The 16,668-nt window shown below is 35.0% G+C and overlaps 2 protein-coding genes across 2 annotated transcripts in view; both read left to right on the top strand.

Annotated features, from left to right (window-relative positions):
- LOC136183047 (nuclear GTPase SLIP-GC-like) overlaps positions 1-16,668 on the top strand; it is a 68,775-nt gene that overhangs the window by 37,142 nt on the left and 14,965 nt on the right. The gene's annotated exons all lie outside the window — the stretch shown is intronic.
- On the top strand, positions 3,197-13,350 carry LOC110003505 (nuclear GTPase SLIP-GC-like). Its single transcript, XM_065964745.1, has 18 exons — positions 3,197-3,314; positions 3,900-3,993; positions 5,991-6,207; positions 6,336-6,560; positions 7,253-7,459; positions 7,626-7,801; positions 8,029-8,122; positions 8,207-8,294; positions 8,401-8,522; positions 10,485-10,658; positions 10,753-10,910; positions 11,099-11,225; positions 11,494-11,602; positions 11,695-11,825; positions 12,191-12,272; positions 12,985-13,066; positions 13,172-13,202; positions 13,324-13,350. Exons 2-18 carry the CDS (start codon positions 3,908-3,910, stop codon positions 13,348-13,350), a joined length of 2,136 nt encoding a protein of 711 aa, XP_065820817.1. The 5' UTR covers positions 3,197-3,314; positions 3,900-3,907.

Genomic DNA, 16,668 nt, shown 5'->3' with positions numbered 1-16,668 from the left:
ATTGGATTATTTGTTTATAATTCCCTGATTCCAAGGGAGTGCTCCATTATTAATTCAGATGAATACTTTTGTTAATTTACGTTCAAAATGAATGAATCAGAATTATTAATTTAATGGCCACATTTACCACATCATAACCCCAACATAATTGGTGCCCGCGTGTGAGATCTTCAATAACCCCAACTCAGTAGTTGTGTTGCCTGTCTTACCACACATCAACTGAGGCAGAAACTGATGCTCTGCCTTTGTGGACATAAAGGTGTGGTCATTAACAGCACAGAAGTCTATTACAGCAATTAAAGACTCTCATATAGAACCTGTTTATGAGTGACATTTAAAGATCAACTGAGGACACGTGAATATAATATAAGAGCATATTATAATTATAAGAGCATTCCAGAACAAAAAACTTTAGACCTGAGTCACCAAGTTTACAGGTTTATCCGGTTTTTGGAGGTCAAAATAAAAATCAAGATTAACTTTATCGATCGGTAAACTTTGTCTCACCGATAGAAAAATTTGTGTTGGGCTCTTCAACCATGCTGCAGCCATAAAAGACATCAATCAAAAATAATTTACATTAAACATAAAACAATGAAAATTATTGTATAATGTCCAGAAAAAAACAAGATTTTAAATTACATCAGGTTTTTAAAATACCAGACACCAGTTCAGCCTTTAACCGAAGTGCTCCAGGCCTGTAGAACTGTTTATTTAATGGAGAGAGTAAGAGAGACAACTAGGAACAGAGAGTTTTGTTTAGATAGGGAAGTTGTATCATTGAAAGACTAGAATAACATCAATATTATAGAAACGGATATTAAAGTGAGTCTGACTGGGATTTTGACATCAGGGACAACACATCTGAGTGTGGGTTCCGTGTTTAATTATTTCTAAAATGTTCTATGAGAAATGAAAAGATGAAAATAAGTTGATTAAAAAATGTTTGATCAACTTTTAGCATGTAATTGTGAAAAATAGAAAGTGAAAGTGCCAATGGCATGAAGGCGGAGCAGACACAGAGGGCTTGTGAACTTAAAGAACCTTGAATGAAACATCGCTTTCATTTACAGGAAGAGGAACATTAGTCATGATTTAAGTATCAGGTCACGTAACCTCTAGTGTATTTACCAAGACTGAGGTGGTGGAGGTTTAATGACTGCTTGAGATTGTTTTTTTTTTTTTGTTTGTTTTTTTTTTCCTTATCAGCTGGGAGTTTTGATACAGCCATCTGTGGAGATTTTTGACTTTTCCCATTTTAGCTTTCATCATTGTCAACAAAGGACTCCAAAGGAATTGTAAGTAAAGCAGTGTTACATAAGATAAGAAAGAAACAGAGATGTAACTGGTTTTACTAACTCTGTTTGATTGAACTTATTATCTTTGATTTGATTTTGTATAGTACTATATGTTTCTGTATAACTTAAAAAGGTCCTTCATAATCAGTTTCAGTAAGAGCTTCTGGTTATCTATTTTAAATAGCTAAATCGTTTTTTTATTGACTTATTACACGACATCTCCTCCATAATGTAAAGGTATAGATTGTATGCGAATAAGCTTGGTTGTTAAACTTGAGTAAATTTCCCGAGAAAAGAGTTAATTTTCAGCACTTTTACAACTGAAACAACTATGGAGGGATGTTTTGTTGTGCCATTTAAGACGTCACCATGAGGTGCTTTTGAAAAAGTAGTAGATAGGCTTCATGGAAAACGTTCGGTGGAAACGGGGCTTTAGAGCTGTTGTGACTTTGATCTAAGAAGTGATGAAAAAGAATAATGCCTGCATTAGTCACTGATTTACAGATGATAGCACTACAAATACAAATGTACATTTTGTTAATGAGCCAGGGACTGTAAGTCAAAATGGTTATTTGAGGTGGAAGCAAGCGGCAACCTCTGATGCATTAAAATGGTGATATAATCTATGGGTGGAAGCTTTGACCTGACTGATATTTCCCAAATACTTGCTGGGGTCCTTTCCTTGCACCTGCTATTATCTGTTCATAACTCCTTATCTTTGTCTAATTACATTTAATTCATAAAAACTTCTGCAATATGTGAAGTTGTTACAATAGATTTAAATATTATTATGTGATTACCTTACAGTTGCTGTTTCCCGTCATGGATGATTTTGTTAAAACAAAATTAACTGAATGGGGTCTCAGCGATTGGATAGGAAATTTTCAAGGTGAAGTATTACCATTCTTTTTGTTTGTCACAGGCAATTTCCCACCAATACTGAAACATTCAATCATATGCTAATAGAAACAGAAAAGGTGCTGTAATATGGCTCTACAATGCCAACTTGACATAATTTCATCATTTTAAACAATGTTTGGTTTTGCTTGACAAAGATTATTCTGAATTGTTTTCCTAACAACAGTTCAAGGTATTGATGAGGAAAGTTTTTACCTTCTCGATAAAGATGACATCAAAGACTTGATCACGAAAGTTGGACCAAGGGCAAAATTCAAGAAGAGGCTCAAGTCTCTGAAGGTAATACGCCTCAATGTCTTAGGTTTAATACATTCTCACGTGGAGAATGACTATCAATTATTAGTAATTGTATGATGAAAGAATGACTAAAATAGTATTTACTGGAATCTCTCAAATTCATCTTTTCCCTTTGACATTAGGGGGAGAAAAATGCAACAAATCAGGTCATTAATTAATTTTCTTGTCTTTTGAGTGCAGTGCATTTTCTTTCATTTCGTGTTGTGTATATATTACAGTCAGGCCATAATTATTTTAAATGTCTGCTAAAATGTTCCATTGCTTTGTTCTGAGAGTGATTATTTTCTTGACGTTGTCAACAGGAACATGAAGAAACTGCTGATTCTGCTCAGGTAAGGATAAAATACATTTTCCAGGGATACTGTTATTATACTTGTACCTCTTTTAATCATCAATGTGCAATAGAATTACTGATGTGTCCTGAGAAAAATCACCATCATATTTGACTGAATCAATGGTTGACTCCACTTCCAGAGGTTTAGTCACACTCATCATAGCTTGGATGATATCTGTTTCAATGAGTCAAATGCATATTTCATCTTTAGGTTTTGGCCAACAGTAACACAAGAGATAAAGGTAAGGTCTAAAGTATCTTATGTATGATTTATGGTGATCTGTTTTTGTAGTAATAATGTCTTGTTCTGACAAATCATCTATTTGTATGTTTTAATATTGTAAGAGGCAAAAAGCTGTTTTTGATTTTTAATGAAAAATAAGGAAAAAGAAAGTCTGAGCCTCAGCGGGAGTCCAGCGGATGTCTATCACCAACTAAGAAACGACGACGGGACTCCACATATTCAGGTATTTATGTTACGCTGAGAACTATTACAACCAACAGATCAAAGTACTCACCAGCATGTATGTGTCATGACTTCATATTAAACCTTAGGTGTCTCTTAGCAACATGCCATAGAGACGATATCAATGCTTCCATTACTTCATAAATTAACCATGGACTTAAACTTCGGGCCTCTCATTTGGCCTGAGCAGCTCACAGGGCAGCACAAGTGTCTATAGTAGTTTCTGCCAAATGAAGTTTGTATTTTCATGCCCAGCACTCACACTGTTTGACTAACAAATGTACACACACAAACCTGAATAACAAGACTAACATGGGCATGTTAGTCTATAAACAAGGTGTGGTCAGGCACAGTGTTGGGGCTTTTCTATGGATGCCAAATAATTCTTTGTACCATGCAGTACACATGTTTACTGCTGTTTCTTTTCACTATAATAGCTTATTTTTTCAACACCTGCGGTTGCTGCTTTGATGACACTCTAAATTATCCTTAATTGACATTTAAGAGAAAGGATTTTGTTTAACATGGTACCTAATTAATACCTAATTAATACACTTGTTTCTTTGTCTTTTCTTTTCTCCAACAGAAAAAGTCATGCTGTCTGAAGTGAGAAACATCATGGCATGTGTTCATGACAAAATACTACACGGAGAAAAAACAAAGCTCAATGCTTTTCTAGAGTAAGAAAAAAGATATTTCATATTTGCTTATGGGTCCAAAAGAGATTTGTGACTATTTGATTTTTGACAAAAATAAAACAGGTCCAGGCAATCAGGATGGTTCATATACCAACAAGACAATGACCCCAAGCATACTTCAAAGCTGTGCAGAGACTATTTGACAAAGAAAAGGGGATCTGGAGTAGTGGAACTGATGGACTGGCTAGGTCAAAGTCCGGATATGAATCCTATTGAACAAATTTTGGATTTAGTAGATTCAAAGATTGATCGCACAAAAGTTTCATCTAAAGCAAGTTTGTGGGAATAGCTAGAAGCTATTTGGAACTCAATAACAAAAGAGACAAGCAGTTATCAAGGTCAAAGGAGGCCATACTAAATATGAAGTTTTTTGGTTATTATATGTTAAAAAGGACTATTTAGTTGTTTCAATTTATTTGACAAATAAACAATATCATTATTGGTTTTCAACAAGTTTTTGAAAAATTTGTAAAATATTAGTTTTTTCATTTTTATGACAGGTGGTTTAATAAATAATATAAGAAAATAGTATATATATATATATATATATATATATATATATATATATATATATATACTTCCATTTCTGCTGAAAAGCTGCAAGTTGTGAGACCATTTGTTCCCTGAAAAAAAGCCTTTTGGAGAACTCTGACATTTACACAATCTTGACATATTTGTTCACCTATACTTTTTCTTTAAGCTCTGGTGAGTTTACCTCTTACCTTTGTTCAATTTCAGCTCATTCACTGGACTTTAACTGCTGAATGGGTCTGTTCTAAAAGTTTGAACCATTAGTTTATATATCTCAGTGTTTCCCACAGAATGACACAATACCTGGGCGGTGGAGTTGTCCGAGTATTTATATATACACACACCAATTAATATATGGGGGGTGGGGGGCATTTGTGTACTAAACTCTACATTGAAGCAATATGCTCTTTAATCCATAAATGATTGACTCACTCTATGATGTAATAAAATGATTACACTATTAGGAGAAAATTATTTTGCCTGCTTCATGTAATAACTTAGGACGTTTTGGGCCCAGCATCTTGTCACATTATCAACCAGTTATTACAATTTAGGGTTTTATTACATTTTTTGTAACATTTTGGATCATTGTTCCATTTCGGATTCTTACAAGCCCAGAACAAGGTATTTCATGGTATATAAATAAAGTTATTATTATTATTATTATTATTATTATTTATTGCATCTTCTAGAGCTACAGTCTATCCTTTAACAACTGAATGGATTGTGCTTTTTATATTCTCCTGTTCTGACTATTCTCATATCTGTATTTTACAATGACGTTTTACAAGTGAAAAAAAAGATTCACTATTGACTTGACTCATTTTGTTAAATGGTCTTCTTTGTTGACAAATAAGATTAAGATTTATTTTTTCGGCTTTTTGTGACTTTGATGGAGAGATAGGATGATGGATAGAGTTGGAAATCAGGGAGAGAGAGAGAGAGAGAGAGAAAGAGAGAGAGTGGAGAATGACATGCGGGAAAGGAGCCACAGGTGGGATACGAACCCGGGCCGCCCGCTTGAAGGACCATAGTCTCCATATATGGGGGGCGCGCACTAACCACTTTTCTAAAGTTTTGTGAAGGAAACAAAATCAATAACTTATTTCCCTTAGATGGTAAACATCTGGCTTTGACTTCCTGCATGAAATGAACATTGGCAGCTGTGGCTCAGTGGTAGTGTTGGTCGTCTCTTAACAAGGTCGTAGTTTTGTTTTCTAGCTCCTGCAGTTGTATGTCGAAGCATCCTTGGGCAAGAAACTAAACCCTTGCATCAACTTCTGTGAATGTGTGTGAATAGGATTAGTAAATAGTAAATGTATATGGTACTCCGTTATGATTTAATGAATAATAAAAGGATTTAATGAGAAGGATTAAAGCTTAACACTTGACACCTTTATTGTAATATCTTTCATATGAATTCACGGATTTGAACTGTTGTATAACAGGGAAAAAATCTGTGATTTGGAGACAGAAAAGAGGGAGCTGGTTGGTGTCTTTGGAAGAACAGGGGCTGGAAAAAGCTCTTTGATAAATGCTGTCGTCGGAGAGAAGGATCTCTTGCCCTCAGGAAGTGTCAGTGCTTGTACAACAGTCATCATTAAGGTGGAGGCTAACAAGCAGAACCAGAACTATGAGGCAGAGATTGAATTCATCACAAAAGAGGTAAAATAAGATAAACATAATGTATCCTTTAATCCCTAGTCTTTAAAAAGATGTTGAATGCATTGCTTCATCCATTTACAGTATTTGATTCGTTCGATTAGTTAAAGGATGATTATTTTCTTTTTTAGGAATTGAAGCAGGAGTTGTGGTACTTGTTAACATTCATCCTGAATGATGAAGACTGCAAAGAGGAAGATGTCGATGATTACAATGACGCTGTTGAAATGCTGTCAGCGCTGTATGGAGAAGAATGGGAAAAAAACCCTTCTGTGGAACATCTCATGAACGACAAACATTTCAGAGAAATCCCAGAATTTATTGTTTCTACGAAGAAAACCTTGACCTGTGAATCAGTAAGAAAGAGAATAAATCTACAGTATCATTTATATTTGAATTTGAATTTATATATGTAATGGGGTCAATGCAATTTAACAGTTTCAATACATGAAACTGATGTGCTACATAAAGAGTATATTGCTAATTTCCAACATGTGTCCCTAATTGGGCCTTTGGGTAAACAAACAGAGTAAAAATGTACAACATCCAATAACATAAAACCCCATAACACTATATGAGGATACATTAAAGTACATGCACTATATGACAATACAAAATGCTATAAACCGGTTTAAGATACAATTTAAAAGTGGGTACAGTTCTGGTTTGCTTTCAGCCAGCATTTCACCTTTTTTGTTAAAGATTTTAAGTCTGAGAATTTTAATTCCGGTATACAAGTACATATCCAAAAATTACTTAACAGAAAGCTATCTTGTTTTGAAATGTATAACATTTCCATCTCAGACATAAAGTGATGTCTGCAATTTACATACTTCCTGGTCGTTCAAGTTTGGTTTAATTTTGGGGTAGTTTAGAAAATGTTATGGTAAATTCAGTACCTAAAAATGGATTTAAAGAGAGAATGGACTTGATCCTCAATGTCTGCAGCTCTATATCAAATGTTCCCTTAACAGCAAAGTCCTGTCACGTTACCTTCATAGATGGTCTGTGTAACTGTAAATCCTTAATCTTATTTTTCTTTTGTCAGGCTAAAAAGTTGTCTGCAGAACTTGTCAAATACACAAGAAGCAGATCAAAGTATGGAATGGCTAAAAGCATAAAGAAATGGTTTTGGCCCCTGGTGAAGTGTGTGACAATCAGGGTGCCAAATAATGACCTTCTCCAGAATGTCACACTTGTGGATCTACCTGGAAATGGGGACCGCAACAAGGGCAGAGATAAAATGTGGAAAGGGGTAAAACATTAAAATGCATCACTTTGTTTATATTGTTTTAAGTTTAACATTATTTTATTACAAAGCACTGATATTGACTCCATTGAAATACATTGCTGTATTAATTGCATAACCTTTCTTTGATATTGACTGATATTCATGATTAACTTGGATTTCATCCTTGTAGGTGGTTCAAAGCTGTTCCACTGTGTGGATCGTGACGGACATTAACAGAGCAGCATCAGAGAAAGAACCATGGGAGATTCTGAAGAGTGCCAGCAGCCTTATGGGAAATGGTGGACAGTGTCAGCACATTCACTTCATCTGCACCAAGTCTGATGTTATCGAAGACTCTGATGATCTGTAAGTGATTTTTATCCATAGAGGAAGACGCTGACGAGTATCAGGGTCTACTGCGATGTATTTATTATATATATTTAAACTATGTGTACTTTGTTCATATATGTCATTTTTTAAACTTTTATCCTGAGAGGAAAGAAAACCACGTCATATTAAAGATGTTGGAGATTGAATTTTCAAGGCTTCAGATAATGTATGAGGTTCAGCTTGATACTGATCTCTTCTTACAGTTCAGTAGCTGGCGTTCGTGCTGCCATATTTAAGAGGAACATCCGGGCCAAGGAGGAAGTGAAGAGAGAATTTGGGAAACTAAAGGGGGTTCAGGTGAGTTTTGAAATGTCAGAAAATCTAAAATGAAGATGTCTTTTCAATGCAATACCACCCTAAACGTATTCATTATTTTTTCAGACACATTTCAGTGGTGACTGTTTCAAAGTGTTCACAGTGAGCTCCAAAGAGTTCCTTCAGGAGAAAAGGCTTGGACCAGATGAAACTGGTAGGTGAAGGCCATGCATAACTTTGTGAATAAAAGAAAATCTGTTACATGTGAGAAGTTTCTCTGGATGTAATCATGTAAGCTCTATATTGTATGGTTTTTATAGAAGTCCCCAAACTTCAGGAATTTCTGCAAGAACTGAATGACTTTCACTCAGTCACACTGAAGTATGTGTCAGGAGCGTATGGGATCCTTTCCCTTATTCAAGGTGCCAGCTGTGGAGACGTGGTAAGATCAAATAACACTTTAACTGCATTTAGGTTTAGTTTTGGCAGCCAATAATCACAATCTGAGCCAAAAAGGTACCTTAAAATCCAGTATTAGGACCACTCTAAATATTTTTAAATTGTGTATGTTTCTTATCCCTATATAAACTCCTCAAAAAAAGTTTTCTAAAATATCCAAAACTAACCTAAATGAAAATAAATGTTAGGTTCAACACCAGTTTTTACCTGCAATAATACAAGTCTGATTGATTGGCCTTTTAATTGAATATACAATATTTGAACTAACATGCTGACGTCTGCATCAATTTTCTCCAGCGCCACTTCTCTCTCCTCTGCTGCAGCAGCAGAACTACAGAATGCTATCAAGCACATGGCAAACAAAATCATATTTGAAAAGTTGTACACCCATAAAAATATAATATTTTACATATAACCCAAAAAAGTTTACTTAATTGAAGAGATTATGTGTTCAGTAGTGACCATTTTAAAGTTACACACTGATTTTTAAACATTGGACCACACTTATTTCAAACTAATGGGATATAGCTGCTTAATATGCAGCCGTGAGGGACAGGGATGTAGTGTCACTTCCTGGCAGGGGTGTGGCTTTAAGTGTTGAAGGTTACATGAAAACTTCAAAAAAATTCACCACGTCATATATACCAATGTGATAGATATCCCAGTATAAAATATTGAGGCATGCACCGTCAGTACAGTGAGTGCTGCCCTCAACATCACACACAGCATGCGACATGACGCATTTAAAAATTTGCTGCCATTCATTAATGTAAGCTGTGGTTAGGAACATAGCACCACCACTTCACATATTTTCTCCATCATGAGGTCATGATGGTGCATTCAAAGCATACGGTGGTAAACAGTTCAGTAAATACAGCTGTTGGAGTGCTGGTTTGGAAGAAAGAATCTACAATTAAAGTCAACAAGTGAGCAGAGCAGGTGGGCAGCACGACTCAAGGGACGAGGGTCTTTACACCACAACTTTCACCGTAGGCTAAGAGCTCAAACACCATACTGTAGCTTGTAGGAGTGTAAACTCCACAAAGCGAAAACAGATGGTACTAAAAGAGCAACACAGGAGAAAAGAAATTGCACATTGTAGACTTGGTTAAAGTTCTTTTTTTTCTAAAATATCGAGATTGGAGTTGTACATTTACAAGAATAAAGCTGTGAATTTATGATATTCAATCTGTAAACCAATTTAAATTAGGCTATGGTGGAAATTTTTATTCTGAAAGGATGCATCAAGTCTTAAAATTCCAACAAAAAAAAAAAGGTAGAGGACCCAATAGCAGTCTAACAAAAATAAATAAAACAAAAAGGCAGAATAAAAACTTACTTTATTAAATGTCCAAAGAAAATCCACAAAAGGCAAAACAAATCACAATGAGAAAAACTGAGACGAAGGCAGGTTGCACAAAGCACAAACACATAGATAGGTTAGACACCTGACAATGAACTGACAACAAGAGGAAAGGAACTTTGAGACTAAATACACAGGGGTAATCAAACACAGGTGAGACTAACAACACAGGTGAAGACAATCAGGGCAATCAAAATGGAGGGAAACCAGATAAAAGGAAAGAAGAAAACTGCAGAAGCCACTGATGAACAGTCTATGGTGGCTTAATAAGACAACATAGGCTGTGATTAGACAAATGCAATGCCATGTCACACCAAACATAGTCTTTGAAGTATTGAGTCTGTGATGATATTTGTATGGTCTTTATTTTACATTTTAGTTTTACTTTCTTTAAGAGTCATTTGTTGCTTGTACCATAAATAACTTTAAATCCAGATCGGGTCACATCTGGATGCAACTTCACACGTGGTTTAGAGCCAGATATCCGTCTATTTTTCAAAAACTTTGACACATTATTTTATGCCTAACATACAGTATAGAGTTGTATTGTTTTAACATTAAATGTTTTCTATTTGGTTTCAGGCTGGCGTAAAAGCAAATGTGTGCAAAGACCTTGAAGAAAACTTGAAATGTGCATTAGATAAAGTCTTTGAGCCCATGATAAAGTCCTATAGGGCTTTTAACAAGTGCCTCATGGAGGGTGTTGAAAAATCCAATAGTTCAAGGGAAAGTGACTTGAAGTCCTTCTTATATCCCGTATGTATTTGAATATTTTACTCCTTTATCCAAACCATCGATTTTTCACCTGATATTCAAAAGTAATTTATGGAAATGTTTGTTTTTGTTTCAGAAAAGAATAAAAGGAAGCGCTTTATACGGGAGATTGAAGGGCATTGTTGCAAACAATGGTGTCTACAAACCAAAAAAAGGGAAACAATACAACCTCAATGAGAAATTAGCTTCAAAGCTGATGGAGAGCATTGATGAGGAATTTAGAAAGACCTTCCCGTAAGAACGTACTAAATGAGGAAAAGATAATACCTCTTCAAATGGCGATTATAATAATAATATAATAATGTGTGCAATGGTTATTTAAAGTAATTAACATAATTGAATACAAGTATCTAAATGAAATTTCTAAATTTAACTTTGTCAATATTTGATCAATGAAAGATTTACTTGTTAACATGTTTCAGAAATGAATCAAAATGTGAACCATTCAACGGGGCCATCAGTTCCTTTTCACTCGGCACAGGGACTCTGGTTGAAAAGTACAGAAAGTACAAAGGTGTGCAGCTGCAACTGGAATTTCTCAGGACAGAGGTAAGAGATTGTGATGGTACCATCTTATCCAACATTTTTGTTTTAAGCTGTTAAGTGAAGGAGACTCAAGAACGAGGTGAAAAAATCAATTGAAACACGTTTGTGATTAACGTAATTAATGAAGAAAAAACATTTAAGAAAGAAACCAAATAAAAGATCTTTTTTTTGCGTTTATTGTTGATATTCATTTCTTATGTAGCACACCATCAATAAGGTACATGTTAGCGATGCAGATATACATGTTTTTGTTTTTAATCTTCTGTTGTAGGAAGAAAAAATTAAGGCAAAACTCGACAAAACCATCCGGGAGCGAAAGAAAGAAATCTACAGCAGCCTGACGACTTCAATCGAGGAAAACATGCAGAAGTGCTATGAAGGTAAGAAAGAAGATGTTGGCATATGAAACCTGACACTTAATCAAATACATGTAATTAATGTGCATTTAAAACCATTTTCTGTTTCACTGTAGATGCACAGCAATGTAAAGGCAAAGGCTCCTTGAATGCCATGAGGGTCGTCATTGAGCAGCATGTTCGTGCCAAGGTCGACATGTTCAAGGAGGCTAAAACTGTGATGATGTTAAATCTGGCAGAACTAATGGTTTGTAATGGTTCATAATTCAACATACAATACCTTATATGATTGTTATATAGTAAAACAGGTTGTGTTGCACATCTCAATCTTTGTGTATGATTCTATATTATTATTCACATCAAGTCTTTTCTTCATTGAAATAGAATGTACATCATTCTCAAGATAGTTTTTGTGACTGCGGTTTTACAAAAAAGCAACTTTTTATAAAAAATGAAAACAAACACACAAAAGCTTTTTTTCTATTTAAGACGTTTCTGCTTTCTGAGCAGCCCAGAAAAAACATACATTTAAACTGTTAATGTATCATCCAGTAAATCCATAACAAAAGTGTGCTGGTTAACACAGTGTTAAATATTTTAAATCTTATTTAGGAGGTCATCCAGAAGATACTGATGGAAACACTTCTGAGGTCAATGGACTTATCACTCAATACAGATGATCAATCCGTTCCAGGTAAAGTGAATGTTAACAAGTACATTTGTTTACAGACAAAACACCAGTGAAGCGATTACAACTTTGCATGTCAAAGTGGTTTGATTCTGATTAAATGCTTGATAGATGTAAACTATGAAGTTGGAAGAACTAATCAAAACTGTTTTTATTTGGGTCTAAGAAATATTGCACAAGTAATCCTAGTTTATGTGGATATATCCTGTCATTTTTATAGCACTGATGATAACTGGTGAGAGGAAGTTACAGGAACATTATGCAGATTAGAGTGTGCTCTTGAACAACATAGTTAAAGCAACAAGATGTGACTTTTCCACCTTTAAACAGAAGTGTCAAAGGTCGATTTAATAGCAGAAGAACTTTCAACAGGGAGAAAGACGTCTCTGCCCCGACCGCCTGTTTTCTGCAGTATGTAACTTTGGCAGTTGGCCAAGGTCATCTCATGAAGAGTGTGTACGGCTTTTTGGAGACTAGTTCACACAAAAGCCTTCAGTTACTGTATAAATAGAAACCAGTTAGCCGTCTCTGTGTGGTTATGCAAATTCACAGAGTCTAGAAAGGGTTAGGAGTAACATGGGTGACAGTTGCACTCAGGGACCTTCTGTGGGTGCCAAAGTGCACCAAACTGAAATATTGTTGCTTTAACACAGAAAGTGCACACCAAAGTGCAAAGACATTTTCTTCCGAGTTTAAAGTTTAACTTTTTGTGTTTGAGATGTCAAAGAGGAGCTTGAGACCGTGACAAAAAAATACAAAGCACTGAAGAAAAACACACATGAAGGAACATCACCAGTCAGGTAAAACATTTTTTTTAAAGTAGATAATGCTCTGATTTTAAACTGTAAGAAATTGCTTCACTTATTTTTTATAACAGTTGCTAACAATGCTTCTATTCACACTAGTGCTGATCAACCCGGCCCGTCATCTGCACAGGTAAGTTTAAGTAAAAGTGATGATTAAAAGTTAACATTCTGGTAGACAATGAAATGGTAATATGAAAGTTATCAGTAGAATATCACAACCTTTGTGTTTAACTCTCTTGTGGATATTTCAGGTTTACCTGATGCAGAGAAACAGCTGAGGCCTGTTTAACCACTGAGGATCCCACAGGGAACACTGAAAAGTCAAACGAGGCTTCTGGATATCAATCAATCAATCAATCAAGCTTTATTCATATAGCACCTTTCATACAAAGTCAAAGTGCTTTACAGCGACTGAAAAATAAACATAAACTAGTGACAAAACAGGGTAGAAATAAAAATGGATTTAGAAGTAGAGAAGTAGAGACTAATGCACACCAATAGGAATAAAAAAAGTTAAGTTAAAACTGAAAAGATTAACAAAAATATAGTTGAGATAATAAGAGGGTAAAGATTGCCTTATAGACAGTTAAAAGAACTTAAAAATTAATATGAAACCTCACAGGCAGCCTGTGTAAAGATTTTAAAATTGGTGTATTGTGTGCTCTCCTTCAGGTCTTTGTTAGCACTCGTGCTGCCGCGTTTTGAATTAACTGCAGCTGATTTACTTTATTCTTTGGTAGACCAGAAATGAGAGCATTACTTCTAGTTATGAAATCGGTATTGCTCAGAGAGAGAAACTGCCTCACTTTGGAAATGTTCTTTAAATGATCAAATGCTGTTTTTGTGATGGAGCGTACATGTGGCTTAAAATTAAAATCAGAATCAAATAAAACAGATACCAGAACAAATATTTATTATTTTCTCCCTGAAGTAGCCAGCAAACTTTTGACATTTAGAACCTGGAAGCTGAGCACTGTGGTTAACTGTGGGATTGAAAAGTGAATCAATGGTACTGATTTAGTCTCAACCTTTTTGTCAGGTTGTTATTTCTGCTCTCTTTGAGTGGTGTGTTTAGATGTTTGTTGTGAGTTTCATACATACAGATGTCATATTAGTGACAGTTTTCCTTTTGATTAATTGTGGGAAATGGGTGAAGGTGGGGGGTGTTGGGTTTTTCGTGTTAATCGTTTCTTTTTTGGGCCTTTTCGCCTTTATTAGATAGGACAGCTGAAGAGAGACAGGAAATGGGAGGAGAGAGTGGGGGGATGACATGCAGCAAAAGGCCGAGGTCAGATTCAGTCCCACAACTGCTGCTTAGGAATGTAATCGCTGTACATGGGGCGCGACATAACCGTTATTTGTTTCTACCATTCTTTCAGCAAGACATCAACTTCTGCAATAATTCAGCTTTTTGTTATTCTTGAATATGTGTTAACAACTTTTTGTTAGTCTTTTTATTTCATGAATTTAGAAGTGGATGATTTGATGTACCTGCTACAGTTTCACTGATTATTACAGTGTCAAATTAAATCTAATAAAACTTTAATCTGTGTAATGATATATTAGAAATAAGAGTTAATTTTATTATCAGACCAACTTTTCTGGCTTCCTGATATGAACTGTACGATGTTTGTTTTGTTTTTAAGTCTTCATTGTTTATAAATGCAATATGGCACATCATGCAATAAAACTCCTGATTAAAATGTTGTTGCCTTTTTGTCTTTATTGTGAATTTGGTATAAAAGTCCTGCAGCTGCCCAAAAGATTTCCATTCAACCCAAACGTGCTGTAAATACACAGAAGCTGTCATTTAAGAGACACAAACCCAGAAAACAAACTACTGCATACAACAGCTCACCTCTTTCAAGCAGAGAACTGTCATCATGATAATATCTGTCTCTCCATACTGTAATCTGTTCTGCACATGTCAAATTTACAAATGATCCCTACACTCATGTTCACTTCATTTGGCTGTCTACTCGCCGTTATATTGTATAGTTTCTGCTGATAATATGTATACACTCATGCACTTTTACTTATGTCAATACTGTCCATTTACAACTCTGTTTTTGCACATTTACATTTAATCTTTCATATTAAATTTACAACCATTTATGACTCTGTTTTTGCACATTTACATTTAATCTTCCATATTTAATCTTCCTATTTAAGACTAGTAATGCTTAGTTAAATCCTGGTTGTATATATTCACATTCTTAGTTTTGATATTTTTAGTACTTATTTACTTTGTATTTAATATTATATTATGTTCAGATTTGCTAACATTGTGTTTTTTACTCATATTGTGTGTTTGGATAACCTGCTGCTGTAACGCCACAATTTCCCAGTTTGGGATCAATAAAGTAATTCTATTCTATTCTGTTCTGTTCTGTTCTATTGGGTGTTTTTGACTTTGCTTCATTTGTGTATTTGCTGAATGTTTACTTTTAATGTATTCATTTCTGCTTTTTGCAGCATGTTCATTCCTTTTGCAGCACCACATCTCCTTTGTATTTGTTAAACATTTATTTTCCAGTTGCATCCAGATTTTGCTGCCTGTTTTGTCCTTAAGTCAATATTTTCAACCTTAGCAGCTTGTTCGTACATCGTATTAAAGTTAGTGAATGTTTTCCCTGACATCAGTTTCTGTTCTGACAAAAAACTGATGTTCCAATCAAGTTACCAGACAAAAATCTGTAAGCATAACCCAAACTCTTAAAGTGACCTTCACTGCATACTTAGTGTTTGTTGCTCATGAAGTCGTAGCATTCACATGTTAAAACCAGGAATTTATAAATGTGCTCACACACAAATGTCAAGCACTACAATTTTTTCCATTGATTCGCTAAGATAAATCATTTTCTACACACATCAGAGTGGCATATGCCCTTGGTTTTAGTTAATAATGGCATTGTTTGTTTTATACAATAGTTGTGTTACCTTTCATACAACCCAACAACTGCACTGAGGCAGAACCTGTTGGTCTGCTTTGTGGACATACAGGTGTGGTTCTTCATAACATCTCAGGGCGTGTCCAAGGCTCTGTCTGTTCTAAGTTTGTTGAAATTAGATTTTACATACCGACTTCAAATATTAGATATCACACTTAGATGAAAAATAGGTGTTTTGGTAAGAATTAGTGTAGAAATTTGTCCCATCGATTTCTGTTCTTTGAACAACAGCTTGACAATTTTTTTTCTTTCACTTGCCAACAGGTTTGATTCTATTCATACAACTATGACACGTCTATTTATAAACCCATTGTTCTGCTGTTTTCTCTCAATAAATATTCTCATGTTGAAACTGAGCCAAGCAGGGTTTGTTATGTTAACACAAGGTGCAGAACATAAAAAGAGCATCAACACTGTAACCAATTTTGATATTATTGAGTGTGACTTTAAAATAAAAAAATGACCCATTGTGTCTTCAGAGTTCCAGCTTTACAGTGCAAGTATCAAAAACAACCAGTAGGAGTCACTCTCATGCCTGTTGCCTTAACAATGAATGAAGCACATTATTTCAAATACTGAACTTTAGTACATTTTTTTAATTGGTTCCAGGTATAGGAACGTTCAACTTTTGTCCATCACTTTTAT

This window comes from Labrus bergylta, chromosome 16 (assembly GCF_963930695.1).
Source record: "Labrus bergylta chromosome 16, fLabBer1.1, whole genome shotgun sequence".
NCBI classification, from domain to species: Eukaryota; Metazoa; Chordata; class Actinopteri; order Labriformes; family Labridae; genus Labrus; species Labrus bergylta.
Note: the sequence above shows the minus strand (reverse complement) of the source record. Positions and strands in the feature narration are given on the sequence as shown.